General features: G+C 44.0%; 1 protein-coding gene across 6 annotated transcripts in view; it reads right to left on the minus strand.

Moving 5' to 3' along the window:
* LOC130291453 (alpha-actinin-4) overlaps positions 1-23,505 on the minus strand; it is a 66,848-nt gene that overhangs the window by 5,645 nt on the left and 37,698 nt on the right. For 3 of the 6 annotated variants that reach the window (XM_056540177.1, XM_056540175.1, XM_056540179.1), the window contains exons 2-12: positions 15,566-15,680; positions 11,069-11,188; positions 10,847-10,933; positions 10,669-10,756; positions 9,547-9,625; positions 9,361-9,442; positions 7,719-7,804; positions 5,443-5,535; positions 2,811-3,041; positions 2,297-2,444; positions 1,587-1,737 (exon numbers count right to left, since the gene is read on the minus strand). In XM_056540177.1, coding sequence (XP_056396152.1) covers positions 1,587-1,737; positions 2,297-2,444; positions 2,811-3,041; positions 5,443-5,535; positions 7,719-7,804; positions 9,361-9,442; positions 9,547-9,625; positions 10,669-10,756; positions 10,847-10,933; positions 11,069-11,188; positions 15,566-15,680 — 1,280 coding nt within the window. Of the gene's footprint in view, positions 1-1,586; positions 1,738-2,296; positions 2,445-2,810; positions 3,042-5,442; positions 5,536-7,718; positions 7,805-8,140; positions 8,227-9,360; positions 9,443-9,546; positions 9,626-10,668; positions 10,757-10,846; positions 10,934-11,068; positions 11,189-15,565; positions 15,681-23,505 lie in introns of all 6 variants that reach the window. The other 3 variants (XM_056540178.1, XM_056540176.1, XM_056540180.1) reach the window with 1 other exon arrangement.

Consider the following 23,505-nt stretch of genomic DNA (forward strand, 5'->3'; position numbering starts at 1 on the left):
TTTTAGGGCCGATAATCGGTGGAGGTTAGGGCCGATAACTTATACCGATATTCCGGTATAAGTAATCGGCTATTTATCCCCCAGCGACACCGCTGCAGATCATTAATTTAAAGCGAGCGCTTTAAATCAATGTACTGCAGTGGCTTTTGCGGTGCTATAGGCCGCCGCCGCCACCCGCTTCTCTCCCCCTGCCTGTCCGGGGGTCCTGAGACCTATCACCGCCACCGCTCTCCCCCCCCCACCGTGAACGCCCCCCCTCCCCACTGCCTCCCCCATCCCCGGTTTTATAATTACCTGTTCCCGGGGCCCACTCTACATCTGGCTCCGGTGGCGTCCTCCTGAACTGTCACTGTGCGCACTGACGGTGACGTCACGTCGCGCACGTCACTCGTCATTGCGCACAGCGTAACGCAGGACGCAGCAGGAGCAAGAAGTAGTGTGGGCCCCGGGAACAGTTAATTATAAAACCGGGGATGGGGGAGGCAATGGGGCTGGGGCGGTGCGATGCAGTGCGGCGGGGGCGGTGCGGGGCATTATCGGCAAGGTAATTGCCAATAACGATAATGCCCAAAATCGTGATTATCGGCCATACCGATAATTGGTCGATCCCGAAAAAAAATAAAATTAAAAATGATATAGAGAGATATAGATATATATATATATATATATATATATATATATATATATAAAATTCATCTAGCCATCCTAAAGTCCTCAAAGCATTACAAGTAAGAAGTGACCCCTAATAGCCCGATACATTGGGCAATGTAACAATACATAAAATCTATATAAAATATTCAGAGCATACACTGGAAATGTATTACTGTGAATGGTAAAAATAGTAGATTATTGAGTCTTGAGGCCCTATGGATTAGCCTTTCTATACCCTATTGCAGGGTTTCCCAACCAGGGTGCCTCCAGCTGTTGAAAAACAACAACTCCCAACATGCTCAGACAGCCGAAGGCTGTCCGAGCGTGCTGGGAGTTGTAGTTTTGCAAGAGCTGGAGGCACCCTGGTTGGGAAACACTGCCCTATTGACAGAGATGGGCAAACCTTGTGAAACTGGATACAGGAGCATTCTCTGAGAATGATGGCTCATTTTGCCGTAAACTCGCTGAGCCAGGTGTAGAGAACCCAGCTAAGTAAAGGTTTAAAAAATAAATAAATGTGATCTTGAGCAGCAGCATCCTAGCTTACTATACAGGAGCAGGGACTTCTGTCTTCAACAGGAGTCCCTGCTCTTTGAAGTAGTTTCCACTGCACTCTTCTAGGGTACCATGGAATCTACATACAGCATTGCCACTTGCCTCGGGGGGCCTCCTGACACACAAATGTGTACTGAGCAGCAAGGCATACAGTGGATAACTGCCCAGTAAGTTCAAGAGAAGGGTCCTCCTGTCTTAGACAGCAGCCCTTGCAACTGTGCCGATTCATCAGAGCATGTCACATATTCTGGATCAAACAAGACAGACTATTTTTGAAAGTTTCCAATGTATTTGAGTAGTTGTGAACAGATTTGCTTCTCTCTAATTCTGGATGATTAGTTTTTATATATGTACTTCAACAGCCCTTCATGTAAACTCACTTCAGCTCCTGTGCGATGGCTGCAATTTGCTCCACTCGGTCCTGGTGGGCTGCCAGGTCACTTTCAAAGGCCTCATGTTTTCGAAGCAGAGCCTTGATTTCTGCAAGAGTGGCAGTCTCATAATCCTTTTGATTCAGCATAGCCTCTTTACCTATTAGGGATCAAGAGAAAGAAAAACATAAGGCCCTTTGTTTCTCCATAGGAATATGTTGAAGGGGTACTCCGGCCCTAAGACCACAGGGCCGGAGTATCGTGCCGTCACGACTCCACCTCCTTGTGTCATCACACCCCGCCCCCTCAATGCAACCCTATGAGCGTGACTACCCCTCCCATAGGCTTGCACTGAGGGGGCAGGGCGTAATGTCATAAGGGGGTGGAGTCGTGACGGCACGATACTCCAGTCCCGTGGTCGTGAGGCTTCAGACACTTAGCCTCCAGCGCTGCGTGCAGCTGAGACAGGTGGGTGCTGCATGAGAGATTGCGGGGGTCCCCAGCGCCGGGAGCCCTGCGATCAGTCATCTTATCCCCTATCCTTAGGGCCGGAGTACACTTTTAAAGGGGCTATCAAGGATAACAAAAACCTAACTTTTTTTTTTTAATCAAAAACAGCATCACAAACAGAAGAATCTTGCTGTTTACAGAAAAAGAAAGTTTTTCTTATCTTGAATAATCTCTAAACAAACAACTGGGTGTATAGTCACAGTACTTACCCTCTGTCCAGGATTCATGTATAGATGCTTTCTGGCGAAATTTCTCAGCCAAGTGATCCAGCCTTTCTAACCTACGAATTTCATTCAAGAGCCATTCTTCATAACCTTTCTCTGACTGCTCCAAATGCTGCCAACCATTATTAATGTCCTGAAATTATGGAAAATCATCAGTACTTTTACTCTTTTCCGATAAACTTAACTCAATGCAATTTACAAAATCAGATGTCCTCAGGCATAGATCTTTATCAATGTTTAAACTAAAACTAAAATACTGAATATGTTAAATGGGAAAGTAGGTGCATAATAAATGTCTGCCTACCATCAAGTAACCCATTGGCATTAAGCAGTGCGATTCTGACAAAATGCTCACCCATCAGCTAAAAGGGCTATGCCCTGGGCATTGCTCCTTCTAATACCTGATGTAGCCACACTGAAATAATTACACCAGAGCACTCCGAGCACAGTGCATGTGTGATCTCACAATTTCTTTGACAACCACAACCCTGACACTCACCGACACCATCTTCCCTTCAGAAGGCATGAAGGCCGGTCTGTTACTGAGCCTCAGCTTGGTCTGTAGAGTGTTAAAGTTTATCTCCAGTTGACATTTCTCCTGGACCTTTGGTGGCTTGTGCACACGGCGATAGTCTCGGAAATCTTCAAGTTTTTGCTGCATATCTTGCATGGTCTTCTCTGGCTGACGATCTTCCAGCCATGGGATTGTACGACTAATCCACTCCAAGAGCTACAGGCGGAAAAAGGCTTTAATTACAAGGAACCAACAATAAACCGTCAACACAAACTATCAAGTGGGGAGAAAAGTAAGTCGCTGCAAAATTCAGGAAACTGACTCAGTGTTAACTGTGAAAACAAGTCTTCAGAATACAATATAAAAGTACTTTTTTTAAAGAATGAAGTAGTCCAGCGTTGTATAGTCTGTTGAATTTTAAGGAATTTATTCGTAACAAAACATACAGGTAAGTGACTCGTTTCGGCTGCTAGTGTACAGCCTTAGTCTGACTAAGGCTGTACACTAACAGCCAAAACGTGTCACTTACCTGTATGTTTTGTTACGCATAAATTCCTTAAAATTCTACCGACTATACAACGCTGGACTACTTCATTCTTTCTATGTGTATGGAATTGGTCAATTCCAGTCCGGGACGTTGTGAGGCTGTCAAGGGTGAGCTGGACACTACTACATATTGGACTAGGGCTGGGCAGTATGACCAAATCTGCGTATCACGGTATTTTTGTAACTTTCGGCGGTTCCATGGTATATAAAACGGTATTGCGGCCGGTGATAGGCTGACGGCTGTCCAACGTTCCATTCACTACGAAGCAGATGACGCCGGGTATAGGGATACCACACAATATACCGTATATACTCGAGTATAAGCAGAGTTTTTCAGCACGATTTTTCGTGCTGAAAACACCCCCCTCGGCTTATACTCGAGTGAACTCCCCCACCCGCAGTGGTCTTCAACCTGCGGACCTCCAGAGGTTTCAAAACTACGACTCCCAGCAAGCCCGGGCAGCCATCGGCTGTCCGGGCTTGCTGGGAGTTGTAGTTTTGAAACCTCCGGAGGTCCGCAGGTTGAAGACCACTGCGGCCTTCGACATCATCCAGCCCCCTCTCACCCCCCTTTAGTTCTGTACAGTACTCACCTCCGCTCGGCGCTGATCCGGTCCTGCAGGACTGTCCGGTGAGGAGGTGGTCCGGTGGGATAGTGGTTCCGGGCTGCTATCTTCACCGGGGAGGCCTCTTCTAAGCGCTTCGGGCCCGGCCTCAGAATAGTCACGTTGCCTTGACAACGACGCAGAGGTGCGTTCATTGCCAACGTACTTCTGCGTCGTTGTCAAGGCAACGCCTCTATTCCGGGCCGGAAGCGCAGAGAAGAGGCGCCCTCGGTGAAGATAGCAGCCCGGAACCACTATCCCACCGGACGACCTACTCACCGGACAGCCCTGCAGGACCGGACCAGCACCGAGCGGAGGCGAGTACTCAGAACTAAAGGGGGTGAGAGGGGGCTGGATGATGTCGAAGGCCGCATTGGTCTTCAACCTGCGGACCTCCGGAGGTTTCAAAACTACAACTCCCAGCAAGCCCGGACAGCCGATGGCTGCCCGGGCTTGCTGGGAGTTGTAGTTTTGAAACCTCTGGAGGTCTGCAGGTTGAAGACCACTGAGGGCGAATGATGAGAAGAGGATGATGAAGGGGGGGGTGTGGGATGATAAGGGGATGATGAAGGGGGGGATGTGCGGGATGATAAGGGGATGATGAAGGGGGGGATGTGTGGGATGATAAGGGGATGATGAAGGGGGGATGTGTGGGATGATAAGGGGATGATGAAGGGGGGATGTGTGGGATGATAAGGGGATGATGAAGGGGGGATGTGTGGGATGATGACAAGGATGTTAATGACTGGTCTGGATGATGACAGGGGGGAAGATGATGTATTTCCCACCCTAGGCTTATACTCGAGTCAATAACTTTTCCTGGGATTTTGGGTTGAAATTAGGGGTCTCGGCTTATACTCGGGTCGGCTTATACTCGAGTATATACGGTAAAGCAGTGGTCTTCAACCTGCCAACGGCTGCCCGGGCATGCTGAGAGTTGTAGTTTGGAACATCTAGAGGTCGGCAGGTTGAAGACCAATGGTATAGAGTGTCAGCGCCGGCGGCCGCAACAAGCATGAGGAGGGCAGCGCATGCGGGTGAAATATCAGTATTTACCCCGATGGGGACAGCGCTGGGCTGATAATTGGGGGGCAGAACAGCGCTCGTGGGCAACTTGTGATTAGTTCCCCAATGTGGGGACAACGCAGCGCTGGGCTCATTCATTCGAGGGGGAGGGGCCCAACCAGTATTGCGTTATGGGTTAAAATTCATATCGTAAGCACAAAAAAGTCGCTATTCGGTATGAACCTGTATACCGCACAGCCCTATATTTAAACTCTACTTTTTTTTAAGCTCCAAATTCAGAATTTAACGCGAATTAAATAATGCATACAGAAGTATGGAGAATATAAATAAACGACAAAAGGGAGGCACTGCATGCAGACATTTACAGAAGTGATTTACTACTGACAGCAGGGGCATAAAGAGGTCAGACACAGTAAACTAAGGACACATGAGGGACTCACATCACTGGCCAGTCTCTCGTAATCTTCCATTAGATGCTCATTCTCTTGATTCACGGCCAAGACTTTGCAGATTCTGTTGGCTGCTGTTTCGGCCTAGAAGAGGATACATTGTTTAGAAAGATGTGACAACTACCCAATAATAAATGTGTCAAGCTGATAAATCCCTGTGAAAATAACCTGACAGCAATACTAAAAGATGCATCCAACTACAAGTCAACAGCTAATAACCAAGATAAGCCCTGGCCTGGACAGGAGAGTGGCTCAGATATATACTGGTGTAGTTATATAGTGACAGCTTACACTTGAGCAACAAGTGCTGGATACTCCTGTAATTCACAGATCTCACAGCAAACTTGTTTCTTCAGCTTTGCTTGTGAGCAAATCTACAACATGTTAAGTTGCTGCAATGACTGCAATAAAACTATCTGCACATGATATGCAACTATTACTACAGATCTGCTTAAAGGGGTACTCCGCCCCTGGCATCTTATCCCCTATCCAAAGGATAAGGGATAAGATGTCAGTACGCCGCGGTCCCGCTGCTGGGGACCCCGGGGATCGCCGCTGCAGCACCCCGCTATCATTACTGCACAGAGCGAGTTCGCTCTGTGCGTAATGAAGGGCGATACAGGGGCCGGAGCAGCGTGACGTCATGGCTCCGCCCCTCTTGACATCACGGCCCGTCCCCTTAATGCAAGTCTATGGCAGGGGGCGTGATGACCGCCACGCCCCCTCCCATAGACTTGTATTGACGGGGGCGGGCCGTGACGTCACGTGACGTCATTACGTGCAGAGCGATCTCGCTCTGTGCAGTAATGAGAGCAGGGTGCCGCAGCAGCGATCCCCGGGGTCCCCAGCAGCGGGACTGCGGCGATCTAACATCTTATCCCCTATCCTTTGTTCACCTGCACTAAAACCCAATACACGGGGTTATAGTGCGGGTGAACAGGAATAGAATGAAGAATCACTTACAGAAATATGTCTAGATGAAAAGCTGCTGAGTTGCCCATGGCAACCAGATTGCTTTTTTTTTCAATTTTGAAAAGGCCTCTGAGAAATGAAAGAAGCGATCTGATTGGTTGCTATGGGCAACCCAGTAACTTTTCCTCTAGACAGGTTTTGATAAATCTCCCCCATAGCTTCCTTGCACAGCGGGTTTTGCTTCCTTGACTCCTCCTGTATGCGGCGCAATGCTCTCCCTATTCGAATATCCATAAATATGCACTCTCACGATATAGTGGCATGAGAGCATTCAGTCATGTAAGCACTCTAATGTGATGAGCAGAGCACTCACATTACTGCACGCTCTGACATCAATAGGACGTGAGTGCATATTCATGAATATCTAATGGGCAGGCATTGCCCTGCATACAGGGGGAGGCTGGAAAGCATGACCAGCCTCCACTGAGCAGCAATAGAGCAGTGCAAAAAAGTTATTAGTCTGTCTTCCTGGTACAGAATAGTTGCATTAACTAAGTAACAAATTTACTACTAGAAATATTTAAAAAAAAAAAAAAAAAAAAAAAAAAATCATCATCTTCGTGGTTAAAGGGGGGTTGCAAAATTATAATATATATATTTTTTTTATTATTATTCTTTTTATTATTATTATTATTATTATTCTTTTTATTATTATTCTTATTATTATTATTTTTATTATTATTATTCTTTTTATTATTATTATTATTATTTTTTTTTTAAAGGTCCCCAATGTATTAAAATCACAAGCTACCTGATATTTACACCTCTCTCATCTCGCACTGGTCCCCCGGTTTAGACTTTGGTTGGCACATTGTCCTTAGTATTATGGCTTCCATCACTGAGTGATGACGCCAGGAGTACAGAGAGTGCCGGTCAAGGATGCCGATTGCCTGCAGCAGTCATGTGACCGGAGTGGCAACCAGAGGCCAGCGCGGAATCGGAGTGCAGTGTGCATGTGCGGCCAGTGCTCCATTAATTCTCAATGAGGCTTGTAAACATGCCAATCACTGAGCTGTGAATAAGGCAGTGTTTCCCAACCAGGGTGCCTCCAGCTGTCTGGGCATGCTGGGAGTTGTAGTTTTGCAACAGCTGGAGGCACCCTGGTTGGGAAACGCTAGGATAAGGGATAACTCTGGATGTTGGAATAACCCCTTTAAGAAACAAAATTAAGCTGCTGCAGTTATTTAAGATGTTTAGTAGTTAAGAAGAGTGTTACTCTGAGGTTATGACCTCTAGAAAAGAAATGAGATCAGAACAGGTTAACCACCCAGTAAGAAATGCCAGCAGAAGCTCACCTTCTGAGCACCAGAGAAAGCATGGTAGAAGCAGGAAACGTAGGTCATTATGGCCTTCTCATCAGGCCTGAGAGTGCCCACAATATCTGTGCAGAAAGGAAAGAAAAAAAGGACAAGTGCCAAGTGAGGTGGTGCAGGACCAGCCAGGGGCCAGGCGAAGGGCTTCCTGTCCCAGATCTGCACCTCTCTGCCCACTTGTCTGTGCCAGGAAAGATAAGCTGGGAGTAGAACCCCCCTATCACAAGAGTTAAAATAACTCTTCGCTACTTCGAGAAAACAAATTCTACAACCAAGCTCCAAGATTCCCGACACAGATGTGACAACATGCCGCGCAACTGCAAGAAAAGAATACAAGGCATGCGAAAGAGAGAAAGTGCAAGAGAGGAGACAGGTGGGGGCCCTGTGGTTGCCCCAAATGCTACCTTCTGGGCTCCTGAGAAGGCGTGGTAGAAAGAGGACACATATGTCATGATAGCCTTCTCATCAGGACGAGCGGTGCCGACTATGTCTGTAAATGAAGAAATTGGTTGAAAAAGAACAATAAGAAAAACGTTCAACATTTAAGGACCCTATTTATTCATTGGAAAGATCTTGAATGAAAAAAAAAAAAAGTCAAAGCCAATGTCTGAAGACGGAGGGGGAAAAAAAAAAATCCAAGATTATATAAAGTTCATTGGCCCAGAATTACTGTGTAAACAAAGTTTTATTAGACAAATTGAGAGTGTGTATGTGTGGCCAGAAATGGAGGAAGATCAATACAACTTGGATGAGGACTCTCGTTAATAAAAAAAACTTTGGACATGTGAAATACCTTCACCCGGCTATATCTAGAGGGCACAAAAGAGGGGCGATTCATCAAAACATGTGCAGCGGAAAAGTCGACCAGTTGCCAATAGCAACCAATCAGATCGCTTCTTTCATTTTTGAAAAGACCTCTGAAAAACGAAAGAAGCGATCTGATTGGTTACGATGGGCAACTAGTCAATGTTTCCTTTGGCCAAGTCTTGGTGAATCTACCCAAAGACCCTCCTGATTGAAACTTTTCACATGTCTACATGAAGTGTTTGTGTTTAGTTTTTTGTTTTTATTTAAATAACAGTAATGCTCTAAATGCATACCTCTGCAGCCAATGTTTTTTATTTTCCTAATAAAGCCAAAAAAGGAAAAAATATAAAGCAACTTTGCCATAATAGTCCTATTTTTTGATATAACAAACTCCTATGTTGACCTATATACCACCACAGTAAAAGATAAAAATAATATGCAGTGTAGCCGTGCAGCATCAGACTACATGGGGCAGTGTTTCCCAACCAGGGTGCCTCCAGCTGTGGCAAAACTACAACTCCCAGCATGCCCGGACAGCCAAAGGCTGTCCGGGCATGCTGGGAGTTGTAGTTGTGCCACAGCTGGAGGCACCCTGGTTGGGAAACACTGACATAGGGTTTATTTGTTGTCTGTTATCATGGAGTCTGTAAAGGAACTGTGAAAACACACTAAAATAAGGCCTGTTACAAAGCTGCTTCTTTCTTTGATGAAGCAATAAAAATAATAAAATTTACATTGGTTGTATTGTTCTACATAACAGATAACTATTGTACTAAGCAGCGCAGTCCCCACTAAGACCCTTGTTTGCGATACATACCTTCAGCGTCCAACATCTTTGGAATATCCAGATACTTCTCAGCCACCTCAAAGGCATTGTTCAGGTTAGTGACTGGGTCATCCTAAAGAAAAAAATATATATATATGTATTATAAAATTCATGAATGATAATTCAACATACAAGTGAAGTATCAATTACTTAAGACTGCAACATGTCTCTGCTTACCTTTCTCAGTTTATCATATTCTATTAGCTCTGGTCTGTGTCTGTGAATCAAGGCATTAAAGGCAAGGCCATCCTTCCAGCTGTAAGAGAAAAGAAAATGATTAGGTCAGGGCAAGGGTGTACTCTATAGTTAGGATATGGGATAAGATGTCTGATCGCGGGGGTCCCACTGCAGGGGCCCCCCGCTATCTCCTGGAGCACTCGGCGTCCTAAAACAAACCGGGTTCCGGCAGTAGTGGTTGTGACGTCACAATCACACCCCTCCATTCATGTCTATGGGAGGGGGTGTTTCGGCCGTCACACCCCCTCCCATAGACATGAATGGAGGGGTGTGGCATAACATCTCGAGGGGGCGTGGTTGTGACGTCACAACCATTGCTGCCAGAACCCGGTGTTTATTTAGAATGCCGAGTGCTGCAGGAGGTCGCGAGGGGCTCCAGCAGTGGGACCCCTGCGATCAGACCTCTTATCCCATATCCCTTGAATAGGGGTTAAGATGTCTAGCAGTGGAGTACCCCTCCAACCCCCTTTAAAAGTAAACAACATATATAAAATAGTATGCTAAAATTACAAGGCAAAAATTGGTTACAGAAAGCCTCATGAGCAGCTGTGGAACCATGTCTTAATGTTTCAGATATAGCTATGTTAGGAATTGTATATACAGTTCACATACAGGCCCATGTAGTATTGTGTCCTGGCTGCAGTCTTCCTCTTGCTGGCAGCCAGGAGAGGACAATTGCTCTAATTATTTATCTGTGTGCGACTTGCTGGACCTGTGTAGCCATGCAGATTTAGTGTGGTCACTTGCGGAAACGTCAAAATGTTCAGTACACGCTGGAGCACCGGAGTACCCCTTTAAACCCCGTTTGGTGGATTCAAAATGCAATCTAAATTGTCTAAATAAATCTTAATATTTTAGTGAATTCATATATTTATAATATAATTATATTTATATAAGTGAATGTTTGTTTTAAGCAATAGTCTTAGGAACTCTGTTTACAATTTAAAGTGACCATTAGTCTGTTAGGCTGCACCACCAGAAACAGGGATGAAAAGTGACCACCACAAGTGTGAACCAAGCCCAAGGTACACAACCTTGCATTCGATGCATGTAAAGCATTACCTGATGTGGAAGTTTTGTACATTGACATTCTTATAAGGCGCAGTCTTTCTCTGACACCAGAGCAATAAGCCTTCTTTTGCAGATGTTTCTGTGAGAAAACAAAATAAGTTAAGCAGGAGTTGAAAAGGAAACTAATGAGAGAAAAATAGGAGTCAATCCAAAATGTAAAAGCACTTACCTTCCACAGAAATATCCTGAATGGCAAAGCGAAGGATAATGGTCCAGATCATTCCTAAGGTCATCTTTGCATTTCCGTCCACAATTTCTAAGAAGAAAATTATACATTAAAAGTGCTTCAAGCAATGCACTACAATCACCTGTGCTCAGAACTTGTAACACTCAAGCTGGAACCTTTAAAAAAAAAAAAAAAAGATATTGAAAGACAGAAGATTCTGCCCACCTTCAGCTCCAATGGAGACCAGCTTCACTCCTTTGCTTGCAATGAAGTCCAATGCTTTATTTACGTTATTGATCTTGTGAACTCTCATCTTTCCTCGTTCTGGTTTGGGAAGACGCTCTCCTAAAAAATAAAAAAGGAAAAAGAAAATGTAAATGACGTACAAGACACACACACACACACACCCACACCCTGTATGCCTACGAGCCCTTTTAGATGGGCAGACTGATGTCCAAATTGGTGCGTGTTAAAGAAGACTCTTCAACGGGTGAATTATTGTTCAGACAAGGGTGCGCATACCAATGCTGGATTGTTTGTGTGGCCATTCACTTACATAATCTTAGCAGCACATCTTCCTGTGAAAACAGGGGTCTGCTGACGAACTAAATGGTTTAGTGCCACAAGATCTCAGAAATCACATTTTCTACACAGGATAATCATTAACCAGTTTGGCCCCACGTAAAATGTCCTTAAAGAGGTACTCCGGCGCTAAGACATAGGGAATAAGGTGCCTGATCGCGGGGGTCCCGCCGCTGGGGACCCCCGTGATCGTCCACGCCGCACCCAGTTAGAATCAGCCCCCAAAGCGTGCTCGCTCCGGGTTTGATTAGTAGCGATCACGGGGACAGCTGTCACGCCCCCTCCCATAGGCTTGCATTGAGGGAGCGGAGCGTGACATCACACGGGGGCGGAGCCGTGATGTCACTATGCTCCGTCCCCGTGATCGCTAGTAATCAGACCCGGAGTGAGCAAGCTCCGGGGGCTGATTCTAACAGGGTGCGGCGTGGAAGATCACGGGGGTCACCTGCTGCGGGCCCCCTGCGATCAGGCGTCTTATCCCCTATCCTTTGGACAGGGGATAAGATGTCTTAGCGCCAGAGTACCCCTTTAAGCACTTCCCGCCACAGAACGTATGCATACGTCCAAGTTGCTAGCTTGTTGGCGCAACTGGACATATGCATACGTCCTAGCAATCTCCTGCACTGCGTTGCAGGAGATCGCCGGCGGGACCCAGCTGTCAATCACAATCGTGTGAGTCCAAGCAGCATTAACCCCATAGATGCAGTGATCAATCCTGATAATGGCATCTATGGTGTTGACAGGGGGAGGGTGCTCCCTCTGTTCACCAACAGCGGCACCGCAATACGATCGCCGATTGCCGTTGGTTGCTATGGCAGCAGGTGGTCAGATGAGGACCTCCTGTATGCCTGCTACGAAAGCCTGTGAGATCCAGAGGCTGGATTGCACAGGCTGTGGGGTGTGCAGTTCATCAGGTCAAAATAAAAAGAGGTTCTTCCATAAAAGTATGAAGTGTAAAAAAAATAAAAAAAATAAAAAAGCCCCTTTCCCAATAAAAGCCCTGTATTATCATTATAAAAAAATCATAAATCATATACATAATTGGTATTGCCACGTCCGTAATGACATGTACTATAAAGCTATAGTGTAAACTATCCCGCACCGCCATAAGAAAAAATAAAAAAAATAAAAAAAGCGCAACATTCACCAATTTGGATGCAAATAGCGGAATAAAAAGAGATCAAAAGTTAGCATGTATCGCAAAAATACCAATATGAAGTACAGTTTGTCCCGCAAAAAATAAGCCCTCACTCAATGGAGTCTGATGAAAAAATAAAGTTACGGCTGTTGGAAAATGATAAAAGAGAAGAAAAAAAAACACATTAAAAAGCAATATAAAATGGGTATCACCATATTCGTACCAAATAGAATATATATAACATCACTTTTACTGCACAGTGAACACCAGTTTTCCACAGAAAATGCTGCATGTGTCAACAAAAATGCACCACTTCGCTGCGCTCAGAAAGAACATTATAAAGTTATTACCATTTAAAGAGACATTTTTATTTTATTTTTTAAATTTGAAATAAGAGCCTGGTCATTAGGGTAAAAAATGGGTCCGTACTTAAGTGGTTAAAGGAGTTCTGTAGCGAGATATAACTTATCCCCAATTCCAGTGTTTAACCCCTTAAGGATCAAGCCCATTTTCACCTTAAAGGGGTACTCCGCCCTAGACATCTTATCCCCTATCCAAAGGATAGGGGATAAGATGTCAGATCGCCGGGGTCCCGCTGCTGGGGACCCTGGGGATCGCTGCTGCAGCACCCCACTATCATTACTGCGCAGAACGAGATCGCTCTGCACGTAATGACGGGCAATACAGGGGCCGGAGCAGCGTGACGTCATGGCTCCGCCCCTCGTGACATCACGGCCCGCCCCTGTTTAATACAAGTCTATGGGAGGGGGCGTGGCGGTCGTCACGCCCCCTGCCATAGACTTGCATTAAGGGGACGGGCCGTGATGTCATGAGGGGCGGAGCCATGCTGTCACGCTGCTCCGGCCCTTGTATCGCCCATCATTACGTGCAGAGCGAACTCTCTCTGCGCAGTAATGATGGCAGGGTGCCGCAGCGGGGATCCCGGGGTCCCCAGCAGCAGGACCGCGGCGATCTAACATCTTATCCCCCATCCTTTGGATAGGGGATAAGATGCCAGGGGCGAAGTACTCCTTTAAGGACACCACCAATTTTATCTTTGAGTTTTCGTTTTTTTCCTCCTCGCCTTCTAAAATACCCATGGTTACATACCTTTATATGATTGTACCGCTTTAAAAATAAAATCTCATACTTTTGTACAAAATCAGTATGTTTAAAATTGCCCTATTTTGACCACCTATAACTTTCATTTTTCCGTCTACGGGGAGGTATGAGAAGTCCTTTTTTGCGCAGTGACACTTTTTTGATCCCACATTTGTCTATATAAAACTTAAAATCACTTCATTTTTTTGGAATAAAAATGTGACAAAAAAAAGCAGCAATTTTGGACTTTTTTTTACATCTACGCCGTTTCCCGTACAGGATCATTTACATTATTTTTTGATAGTGTGGACATTTACGCACACGGCGATACCAAATAGGTTTACACTTTTTTTTTTAAACGCTTTTAGGGGGTAAAATAGGGAAAAGGGACAATTTCCATTTTTATTGGGGAAAGATATTCTAATTTTTTTTACATTTAACTTTTGTTTTACACTTTTTATGTCCCCATAGGGGATTATCTATAGTAATCACTTGATTGCTAATACTGTACAGTGCTAGAGATGAGCAAAGTTACAGTGATTCACTTAGTCACGAAATTCTCGGCTCGGCTGCAAAAATTAGTTCAGCTTTCAGGTGCTCCACTGGGCTGGAGACTTTCTCCTCAGACTGTATCCACCTTTTCCAACCACCGGAGCACCTGAAGGCTGAACTAATTTATGCAGGAAAAAGTCTGCAAACCCCAAGTGGCGAGGTTTGTGACGAATCGAATTTACTGTAACTTCACTCCTCTCTATTCGGTGCTATACTTAGGGCATAGCACTGATCAGTGTTATCGGCTATCTTCTGCTCTAGTCTGCTCGATCTCCGACCAGAGGAGAAGACCCCAGGAGACGGCCGTAGGCAGGTGAGTGGACCTCCGGCCATCATTTCAGATGATCCGCGGGCAATCTGATCATCTATTTATACTTGCACATTGCCGCAGATGCAGTGATCTGTATTGATTACGGCATCGGAGGGATTAATGGTGGACATCCGCACGATCGCTGATGTATGCCATTACCGGCAGGTCCCCAATGCTGATAGCAGCCGGGACCTGCAGTGCATGATGCGAGCGCAGCTCCAATGCTCACAGTCATTTACAGGACGTAAATGTACATCCTGGTGCGCTAAGTACCTCCGCACTAGGAAGTACATTTACGTCCATGATTGTTAAGGGTGGTCCTCAAGTACCCCCAAACAGGTCATGTTATCAGGATTTCCTTAGTCTTTCACAGGTGATCTAACTGGTGATACCCAATTCATTGACCATAATTATATCACCTGTGAAGGACTAATGAAAACCTGAAAATATGACCTGTTTGGGGGGGGGGGGGGGGGGGCGACTTGAGGACTGCGCTTGAGAAACACTGCCCTATCCAAAGGGTATAGGGGATAAGTTCTAGATTGCAGGGGATTCGACCACTGGGACCCCACGCAATCTCCTGAATGTGGCCCCAACAGTCTGCAGGAAGGGGCATGCCAAACCCAGCACAGAGCAGCGGCCGACACACCTCCACGTATATTTATGGGATACATGGATGCGGCGTGTAGGCCATGGCTTCCTGGGGTCGGAACAGCTGCTTCTGGCAGACTGCCAGGGCCACATTCAGAAAACCCCCAGTGCCCTCTGCTACCTAAGGTTTGCTATAGGGATTTGCTGCTGCTTTGGACAGTTCTTAACATGGAAAGAGGTGGCAGCAGAGAGCACTGTGGTCAGACTGGGAAGAACTATACAATTTCCTGTGGAGCATACAGCAGCTGATAAGGACTGGAAGGATTAAGCTTTTTATATACAAGTAATTTACACATCTGTATAACTTTGACACCATTTGATTTTAGAAATTGTTTCCTCCCCCCTTGGAGAAACCCTTCAACAAAGACAGGTTTGATATAGAGCTTACCTGAAATAACTTCCAGGAGTAACATAAGTTTTAACCCATCCCTAAAATCCTCATCGATATTCTCGATCTGAGTGCCAGCCTTCCTCAGGTGGGAGTTACACCAAGCCGTGAAAGTCTGTGAGAGAAGAGAAAAGCTTGATCAGCAAAAAATAAAGAAAAAAATAATAAAATTAAAAAAAATATCAAACTAAAGATGTGGACATAGTCATTCAATTCTATTTCTACACTAATAAGTGTGACTCCTCGGGTAGGTCTGCATGCAAACCTAAAGAAAAGTGTAAGAACTGACAAAACAGGCACTTCTTTCCAATCCGCTCATAATAAGGGTCTTAAATTAGGCGGTACAGAGACATCTGTAGACATGGCAACCAGCTTAATACCTGTTATTAAACACTGTGAAAACGTTGTTTATTTACTAAGCTCTACAACGGATAGGCAGCACACTAAATGGCATTTTATATAGGGGGATTATCACAATATCATTCCTATGAACGTTTTTCCCTATCACTGCCTGGTGTTAACATGACTGGCAATCAAACAGCAAAATGTTACAACATTTGTCGCTAATTTATGGTAGCACATCCCATTGTGTAAACATGAAAACGTAAGTAAAGAAGCACCGATCAGCTTACTATAGATTTGATCATTGCTCATTATAGGCAATACATGGGACCATGTAAAGAAAGACCCCTGTATGTCTTATATTCTTAATGAAGCAAAATGGCTGGAGGACACGGAGACCAAGGACTGTGAACCCAGTGATCAACTATAGCTTGGCTGATGGAGCTGTAACCAGATGAGGACCTCCTGTATGCCTGCTACGAAAGCCTGTGACATCCAGAGGCTGGATCGCACAGGCTGTGGGGTGTGCAGCTCATCAGGTCATACTGGGCTGCAGTACAAGTGTATTGCAGCATAGGATAGCCTGTAAAATAAAAAAAAAATTAAAAAAAATAAATAAATAAAAAGAGATCAATAAAAGTATGAAGTGTAAAAAAAAAAAAAAATAAATAAATAAAAAAGAGATCAATAAAAGTATGAAGTGTAAAAAAAATAAAAAATAAAAAAATCAAACAAAAGCCCCTTTCCCAATAAAAGCCCTGTATTATCATAAAAAAAAAAAATCATAACTCATATACATAATTGGTATTGCCACGTCCGTAATGAACATGTACTATAAAGCTATAGTGTAAACTATCCCGCACGGGGAACGCCATTAAAAAAAAAAAAAAAATGCAAAATTCACCAATTTGGATGCAAATAGCGGAATTAAAAAAGATCAAAAGTTAGCATGTATCGCAAAAATACCAATAAAAAGTACAGTTTGTCCCGCAAAAAAAATAAGCCCTCACGCAATGGAGTCTGATGAAAAAAATAAAGTTACGGCTGTCTGAAAATGATAAATTAAATTAAAAAAATAAAAAAAACATTAAAAAGCAATATAAAATGGGTATCACCATATTTGTACCGAATAGAATATATATATAACATCACTTTTACTGCACAGTGGCTGGAGGACACGGAGACCAAGGACTATGAACCCAGTGACCAACTATAGCTTGGCTGATGGAGCTGTAACCACGATCCCTTATTACAAACATTACATCTCTATGGGCTGCGGTCCGTGCCTAGATAAGATATTTATTTTTTTTATTCCCTCCCATCCCAATATCCAATTTTATTTAAACCTGTAAGGCCCCGTTCACACTAAAGGAGAATACACATGGAATTTGCACAACGATATTCTAAGCGCATTCCGCTTGCAGCTGCTTAATATACACGTTAGAAGTTCGGTGACTAAACAAGAGCACTATGGGGGAGATTTATCAAAACCTGTGCAGAGGAAGAGTGGTGCAGTTGCCCATAGCAACCAATCAGATTGCTTCTTTCATTTTCCACAGGCCTCTAAAGAGGCCTGTGGAAAATGAAAGAAGCAATCTGATTGGTTGCTATGGGCAACTGCACCACTCTTCCTCTGCACAGGTTTTGATAAATCTCCCCCTATATCTTCAGCTCTCCCATAGAGATACATGAAAGGGACATGTTGGATCATCTCCATGTGGTGGTCGACACCAATTTGTGCGCGGAGTGGAGGGCATTCCATGCATGAGGACAGCAGGGGTGCCAGGAAGGAGATTGTGGGGGTCTCAGTGGTTGGCTCTCCCCACAATAAGTCACTTATCCTCTATCCTGTCGATAGGGGATCATAACTTATGCACTGGAGTTGCCCTTTAAGTGCAGATACCGGATCATTTAAATGGTGCAAACCCACTGGGGTAATGAAGTGAGGAAATGCCTTCAGGGATGTGGAATTCCTATTGCCCGACGCCTGGGAAATGCAGTTCCGGGCAGGTGAATTTTTCCGGTCCTTAGCCCGGCTTCGGGCAAGCAGGGCCGGACCTGACAAGCGCGGCGGCGCTCAGCAGTCTGTATGGAGCGGGCTCCCGACTCGTGCCCGCTCCATACTCTGCAGCCTCCGGCTGTTCCAGTAGCCGGGGGCCGCCACTTATAGCCAACATTAATAGCCAGCATTAGGCCATCGACACGGCTGGCTATTAACCCTTTAGATCGCCACTATCAAAGCTGCCAGCGGCTTCTAAAAAAGGGACCTGTGAATACTCCCTGGTGGGCTAGTGGGGTGGATCGCCCCCTGCAGCACAATTGCAGGGCGGGGTCGATCCACTATAGAGGTAGCCGGAGGGCTTACCTCTGCTTCCCTGGTGTCTAGGGATCGATTTTTAGGGCCGATAGCGATAATCTGTGGAGGTTAAGACCGATAGCTGATAATTTATACAGATATTCCAGTATAAATTATCAGCTATTTCTAACCCTTTTCTGAGAATTAAAAAGGTATCATAATAGTAGGTAATAATGGCTATTATAGGGCGGAGGAGAGAAGAAAAAAAAAAAACAGGGTGTAAAAGCAAAAATTGACCAGGACAAGTGGATCGTCATGAGGGACAAGTAGATTTTGCATTTTTAGTCACGTGGACAAGAAGTTTTTTTTATTCAATTTCCACACCCCTGGCCTTGCTGAATTTCCTCAGTGTGAACATAACCTTAACTGTGTCAACAACTTTGCTACAATCAGAATTCTATTCTAGTTTCAATTCTGAAATTCTAGACCCATAGTTAGAAATGAGCGAACTTACAGTAAAATTTGATTGGTCACGAACTTCTCGGCTCGGCAGTTGATGACTTATCCTGCATAAATTAGTTCAGCCTTCAGGTGCTCCGGTGGGCTGGAAAAGGTGGATACAGTCCTAGGAAAGAGTCTCCTAGGACTGTATCCACCTTTTCCAGCCCACCGGAGCACCGGAAAGCTGAATGAATTTATGCAGGAAAAGTCATCAACTGCCGAGCCGAGAAGTTTGTGACGAATCGAATTTTACTGGAAATTCGTTCATCTCTACCCATAGTCACAGGATTCATTCTCTGAGATTCAGGTTCAACGCCTACAAACACATTGCATACATAGACTAAGGAATTGTTGTATGCTGAACACATTCGTGTTGACAGTCATATCCAAAATTCTTTGATCTATTAATCATTCTAATGAGGTGATACATTTTTTTTTTGTACACGAGTTTCAATGAAACCTTTAGTATAAGCCAGGGGTGGGTCCCATTGGCATCCAGCTCGAGGTGGCAGACTCTACGTTTACAACATCCCATAAATGCTTCTTCATACAGGACAGTATGAAGGATCAGGAATGTCATATAGTGAACTGCTGGGTAAATCATTACACCTCAGCCTACAGAATGATTCACAATAGGGTGCAAAAGAAAGAAGGAGCGGAAAGGGTCTCTGAACCAGTGCATGACATGGAACGAAAAAAAGTCTCATGACATGGCACCACCCGAGACATGCCAGCAGCTGGGGGGGGGGGTGGATCCACCATTTCAGAAAAGGAATCAGGTGCCAGCCAAGAGACCTCTAGTATGGAAAACATTTCTGGGTCATTTCCTGGACCCCCTCCCCTTCCTCCCAACCCCCCCCCCCCCCACACACCAAACTGAGTCACATCTCCTGAAATAGGCACAAAATTAAAATCGCTCACAGCTATCCTGCAAAGACAATGCTTTCGGTTTAACCCTTGCATGCCTGCCCTTTTGCCAGACTTTAATCTGTAAAAGTTTATAAAAAACATTTCCTGGCCAGCAGAGCTTACACTTAAAGCAGTGTTTCCCAACCAGGGTGCCTCCAGCTGTTGCAGAACTACAACTCCCAACATGCCCGGACAGCCAAAGGCTGTCCGGGCATGTTGGGAGTTGTAGTTCTGCAACAGCTGGAGGCACCCTGTTTGGGAAACACTGCTTTAAAAGGGGTATTATTATTTGTATTATTTTTATTATTATTATTTGTATTATTTTTATTATCATTATTTTTATCATCCTCTTTTTATTTTTTATTGTTATTTTTATTATTTTTAAATAAACTGGTGCCAGCAAGTCAAATCGATTTGTAAATAACTTCTATTTAAAAATCTTAATCCTTCCAGTACTTAGCTGCAATATGCTCCACAGGAATTTTTTTTATTTTTTTTCATTTCCTTTCTGTCTGGACCACAGTCCAAAGTAGGAGCAAATCCCCATAACAAACCTATCTTGCTCTGTATTAGAAGTAGAGCAGGAAAAAACCCTCAGGTATGGCGCTGCAGACTCTTGTAGACAGAGGAGGCGGATGCCAAAGGTAATAGGAAAGTCCTCAGCAGGACATTTTAGTAAAATAAATAAAATGGACAAGATAACGCGTTTCGGGAGGATCCCTCCCTCCCTCAGATCAGGAATCTTTCTCTGTACAGTTCCTAAAATGGACAGAGGTGTCAGCAGAGAGCACTGTGTTCAGACAGAAAGGAAATTAAAAAATAAAAGAACTTCCTGTGGAGCATATAGCAGCTGATAAGTACTGGAAGGATTAAGATTTTTAAATAGAAAAGTCATTTACAAATCTGTTTAAAACTTTCTGGCCCTAATTAAAATTAAAAAAAAAACCTTTTCCAGGGGAGTACCCCTTTAAGCACACCTCCCTGACCAATCTATTCAAGTAACGATTCCTAATTTTCATCTAAATGCACAGTGAGGTGGCACTAATTCATCTCGGCTGTCATTTTCAGGTTTCACATTGCTGTAATGGCTGGATTAGGAAGGTGTGAATACCTTTGCAATTACTAAATCTCAATGCAATAGGGAAGTAGTGAGAGGAGAGAGGGATTGTACGGGCAACACCCCTTCATTGCATCAACGCGGACAGGGTGAGGACATCCTTGGAAGCAGCACCTGTTACGGCAGCGACTTACTCATACAGCGCTGGAAAATTCTTTCACCTGCAAATCAGAAATTTCCATTGTTCTATTACAGCACCCTGTCCCCTTAAACTGGGAGACCTGCCCAGCTAATGCACGCAAATACGCAAATTCCTCACATTCTCGCACCTTCCAGGTCATAGTTTCACAAGTAGGACAGGGGCGTCCTTGAGAAGGGGGCAGGTGAGGTGTTTGGAATGTGAACCGGCTGCAGTAACAAGCACTCCCCCCCCCCCCCCCCCCCCCCTGTGTGTACACACCCTGTACTCTCTATGTAATGACTTGCCCTGTGCTTATTATTATGGGCTGCCACACCTAAATGTGCTGGCTTGTTTGGCTTGCGGGACCCTCCATGCTCGGGGACGTCTGCTGCATTGTATGAACGTCAACACGTTCTACAGAAACAAGAGACAAACAAGTCTGTATATAGTCTATTGACGTACAAATCCTTAGAAACAAAATTAAAAAGTATCTGCTCAGGATTCATCATCCGTTACAAAGTAAAATATATACAAAAAAAAAAAAGTGCATTAATACAAATCACCCTATTACCCTGAAAAGACAATTACCTGCAAACCAGACTTAGCAGCTATTTGACAGGAGATTCCATTGACAACCTATAGGGGCAACCTAGCGTTTACTGATATGTGAAACAATGATTGGATAGACTGCAAATTAAAGGGGTACTGCTGTGGAAAAAAATCTTATTTTTTAAATCAACTGGTCCCAGAATGTTAAACAGATTTTTAAATTACTTCTATTAAAATAAAAAAAATAAAAATAATAAAATCTTTATCCTTCCAGTACTTTTTAGCAGCTGTATACTACAGAGGAAATTCTTTTCTTTTAAATTTTGTCTTGACAACAGTGCTCTCTGCTGACGCCTGATGCCCGTATCAAAAACTGTCCAGAGCAGGAGAAAATCCCCATAGAAAACCTACCCTGCTCTGGACAGTTCCTGACACGGACAGAGGTGTCAGCAGAGAGCACTGTGGACGAGACATAAAAAGAAATTCAAATAGAAAATAATTTCCTCTGTAGCATACAGCTGCTAAAAAGTACTGGAAGGGTTAAGATTTAATAGAAGTAATTTACAAATCTGTAACTTCCTGGCATCTTTTTTTTTTAATGAAAAGTTTTCCTCTGGAGTACCCCTTTAACCCATTTCCTTTAGGGCAGTGGTCTCCAACCAGTGTACCTCCAGATTTAGCAAAACCACAACTCCCGGCATGCCCAGACAGCCAACGGCTGTCTGGGCATGCCGGGAGTTGTAGTTTTGCTACATCTGGAGGTACGCCGGCTGGAGACCAAGGCTTTAGAGTACGGTATGTTCACACAGCGCAGATCCTCTGCAACTGATCCGCCGCAGATCTGAAACGGATTTTAAATACGTTTGTTTTGGTGACAAAATACTGAAAATGTTCTGCAACTTCCAAGTTCACATCAGCGTTGTGCTCCGCTGACGTGAACTTAGCCTTATCTGCAGCATGTGAACACATCCTAAGTAATAAATGGTGGCAAATTTTCCTGGTAGCCGCTCACCCCCTCTTAAGGTAGAGGACCAGACTAACTTTGTGTACAAACTTTAATCCGTATTCTGTTGAAAACCGTATACGGTTAGAAAAGTGTCTGGTTGCATTTTTTTCTTTTTTTATTAAGAAAAAAAATAAATAAACGTATACGTTTAACTTTACACTGCATTATAAATAAAGTTTCACTTGTTTCCTTGAAATTCCAAGGAGAAAAAAAAAACTGTGCAGAGTCAAAAACCGTATGGTGCAAACCAGATGGAACCATAAGCACATACTGTTCTGCACGGTTCCCATTGACTCCCATGTTTAAAAAAATGTATACGTTTCAATGCGGTTTTTCCACCCGGACCAAAAATCATGGTAGTTTATGGTTTTGAGTACGGGGGGGAAAAAAAAACTAAAAATAAAAAATAAAAAAACTACGGTACGGTTTACAAATTGAAAATTAATACGGGAACTGTATTGCAAAAACGTGGTGTGAACCCGGCCTAAGGCATTATTTGTCAGTCTTCACTTTAATGGTAAGTATACACTGCACTGAAATGCAGCAGATTTGTTGCATGGAATTAAAATCTGCAGCATTTCAGTCCCATGTGAACATAAATTCTGTAAATGTATTCATGAGGATCAGATCAAGAAAAAAGGTACACCGTACAGAGTCAGAAGACGCAGCTCCATGGCCAATAATGTATCATAAACAGCAGCATTCTCCCAGCTATAAACAATAATGTATACACCATGCAAAGAAGAAAACCATTGTGTCAGTTGCAGAAAATAACTAAGGCCCATGTGTGGTCTGGAGAAGATTTCTAATAGTCACTGCAGAGCTGTAAAATTTATTGTGCCCTTGGGGAGTCGCCTCATCGTTTTGTAGGAATATCTTAAGAGGAGTCAGAAAAAAAAAGTGAATGAATGTCCATGGTTCTTTTTGTAATTTGGGCACTGGGAATACGAAGCAGGGAGGAATACTTCCTTTAAAAAGGAAGCATAAAACTAAAAAAAAAAAAATAAAAAAAATAAAAAAAATAAAAAAAAAAAAACCTAAGTAACAAAAAGGCTTTAAAAGAAGTCGTGTTTACTTACCGGTGGCTCTTCAGTTGTTG

Source organism: Hyla sarda, chromosome 9 (assembly GCF_029499605.1).
Source record: "Hyla sarda isolate aHylSar1 chromosome 9, aHylSar1.hap1, whole genome shotgun sequence".
Lineage (NCBI taxonomy): Eukaryota > Metazoa > Chordata > Amphibia > Anura > Hylidae > Hyla > Hyla sarda.